Genomic DNA, 299 nt, shown 5'->3' with positions numbered 1-299 from the left:
ATTTGGCGGTGGATTTGGTAGTGGTTCCGGCAGCGGATTTGGCGGTGGTTCCGGTGGAGGATTTGGCGGTGGTTCCGGTGGTGATTTTGGTGGTTCACGCGGTAGATTCGGGGGTGGTCTTGGTGGGAGTTATGGTCCACCAACTCCTTCAAATTTATATTCTGCACCATAGAGTCTGGAAAGATACTTGATGTGTATTTAATATTGTTTTCCATGGTTTGTTACATTTTTGTTATACTTCATTTCCTAGCTGTTAATGTATTCATTTATTAAAAGAAAATGAATGAGCTGAATTTTAT

At 41.5% G+C, this 299-nt stretch overlaps 1 protein-coding gene across 1 annotated transcript in view; it reads left to right on the top strand.

Moving 5' to 3' along the window:
• The window catches only part of LOC119587308 (pupal cuticle protein 36-like), a 1,066-nt gene extending 894 nt beyond the window's left edge, over positions 1-172 (top strand). Inside the window, exon 2 of the mRNA XM_037936058.1 lies at positions 1-172. This exon is cut by the window's left edge and continues 737 nt beyond it. Coding sequence (XP_037791986.1) covers positions 1-172 — 172 coding nt within the window.
• The last annotated feature ends 127 nt before the right edge of the window (positions 173-299 follow it).

This window comes from Penaeus monodon, chromosome 22 (assembly GCF_015228065.2).
Source record: "Penaeus monodon isolate SGIC_2016 chromosome 22, NSTDA_Pmon_1, whole genome shotgun sequence".
Taxonomy (NCBI): domain Eukaryota; kingdom Metazoa; phylum Arthropoda; class Malacostraca; order Decapoda; family Penaeidae; genus Penaeus; species Penaeus monodon.
Note: the sequence above shows the minus strand (reverse complement) of the source record. Positions and strands in the feature narration are given on the sequence as shown.